The sequence below is a fragment of the Priapulus caudatus genome, unplaced genomic scaffold (genome assembly GCF_000485595.1).
Source record: "Priapulus caudatus unplaced genomic scaffold, Priapulus_caudatus-5.0.1 Scaffold2828, whole genome shotgun sequence".
Classification (NCBI taxonomy): domain Eukaryota; kingdom Metazoa; phylum Priapulida; class Priapulimorpha; order Priapulimorphida; family Priapulidae; genus Priapulus; species Priapulus caudatus.
This window is the reverse complement of record NW_014579889.1, coordinates 14871-16405: the sequence shown is the minus strand read 5'-3', so window position 1 is coordinate 16405 and position 1535 is coordinate 14871. Positions and strand designations below refer to the sequence as shown.

The 1535-nt window shown below is 45.6% G+C and overlaps 1 protein-coding gene across 1 annotated transcript in view; it reads left to right on the top strand.

Moving 5' to 3' along the window:
- LOC106819101 (unhealthy ribosome biogenesis protein 2 homolog) overlaps positions 1-1535 on the top strand; it is an 11921-nt gene that overhangs the window by 8153 nt on the left and 2233 nt on the right. Inside the window, exon 10 of the mRNA XM_014823764.1 lies at positions 873-1015. Coding sequence (XP_014679250.1) covers positions 873-1015 — 143 coding nt within the window. The remainder of the gene's footprint in view (positions 1-872; positions 1016-1535) is intronic.

Sequence of the window (1535 nt, the reverse complement as noted above, 5' to 3'; positions counted from 1 at the left end):
GGCTACAGACCGAGGGTGTTTCTTATTTATTAATTTAAAAACAAAAGGATTGTAATATCTTATAAACAACATATAGTTTCAGTTATATTATGGATAAATTTGGCCTAAAATGAACATCGTTCGGTTACATAGCATTTAGGTATAAATATAATTTCACCTTTGTGATTAGCCCTACGTCTGTAACGTGCAAAATATATTGGGAAATGCGCAACTTTTTCAGTGGCAGCACGGTCGCGGGTATCAATGGCGCCGTTCAAATTTCGTAGCGTTGATGTATAATTAATTATAACAATTAAAGTAGGTATCTGGTAACAAGTACGTGTGGGTATAGACGATTTGTTATACAGTAAGTACAGTTGTATGCAGTAAAATCCTAGAGTCTAGTATCTCTTTAATGACGAGGAATTGTCAATGATTCGAAATTTTCCTGTTGGAGAATTGTAAACATCACGTTTAACCTGGTGCTCGCTGCCAGCCAACTGTAGTTACCGTTCCCATCGCCGTCACGCTACTCTTTCCAGGGTTCGTAGCGGGTCTTCCAAAATCTTATAAGTACTTATTTTGCCAAAAATAAAATAAGGGCCCTTATTAGTACTTATTTTTGGTGAAATCTTAAAAAAGTACTTAATAGTCCTTATTTTTTGCCAAAGGACCATTTTTCAACATTTTCTGTGTTGAATTTCGGCAAAATCTGCTGTGCAATTGTGTATATAAATATTATTAGTGTACTTTAATACTAATAGTCGGTGATCTATCAGAAATCGTGTAAAAAGGTCTTATTTTGGCCTCCAGAAAGGGTCTTATAAGACCTTATTTCAACATGTGTCTTACTACTATGAACCCTGTCTTACACTGTTTGCTTGTGTCAGCAGTGTGGCGACGCGGTCCTGACTGCACTGCTGGACACGTACGCTCGCATGCGACGACTCGACAAGTTCACACTGAAGCTGCTGGCGGCCGTCCGCGGCAACGCCCGCCAGGGGGCGTGGCGCTTCCCGCGCACATTCATGGGAAGGTACGTACGCATGCAGCGAGGGCAATCCTGTTACGTGGAGCGATCCTGTTATGGGAAGCGGTCCTGTTACAGGGAGCGATCCTGTTACGTGGAGCGATCCTGTTACGGGGAGCGATCCTGTTACAGGGAGCGATCCTGTTACGGGGAGCGATCCTGTTACAGGGAGCGATCCTGTTACAGGGAGCGATCCTGTTACATGGAGCGATCCTGTTGCATGGAGCGATCCTGTTGCATGGAGCGATCCTGTTACAGGGAGCGATCCTGTTACGGGGAGCGATCCTGTTACGTGGAGCGATCCTGTTACGGGGAGCGATCCTGTTACAGGGAGCGATCCTGTTACGGGGAGCGATCCTGTTACAGGGAGCGATCCTGTTACGGGGAGCGATCCTGTTACAGGGAGCGATCCTGTTACGTGGAGCGATCCTGTTACGGGGAGCGATCCTGTTACGTGGAGCGATCCTGTTACAGGGAGCGATCATGTTACGGGGAGCGATCCTGTTACGTGGAGCGATCCTGTTAC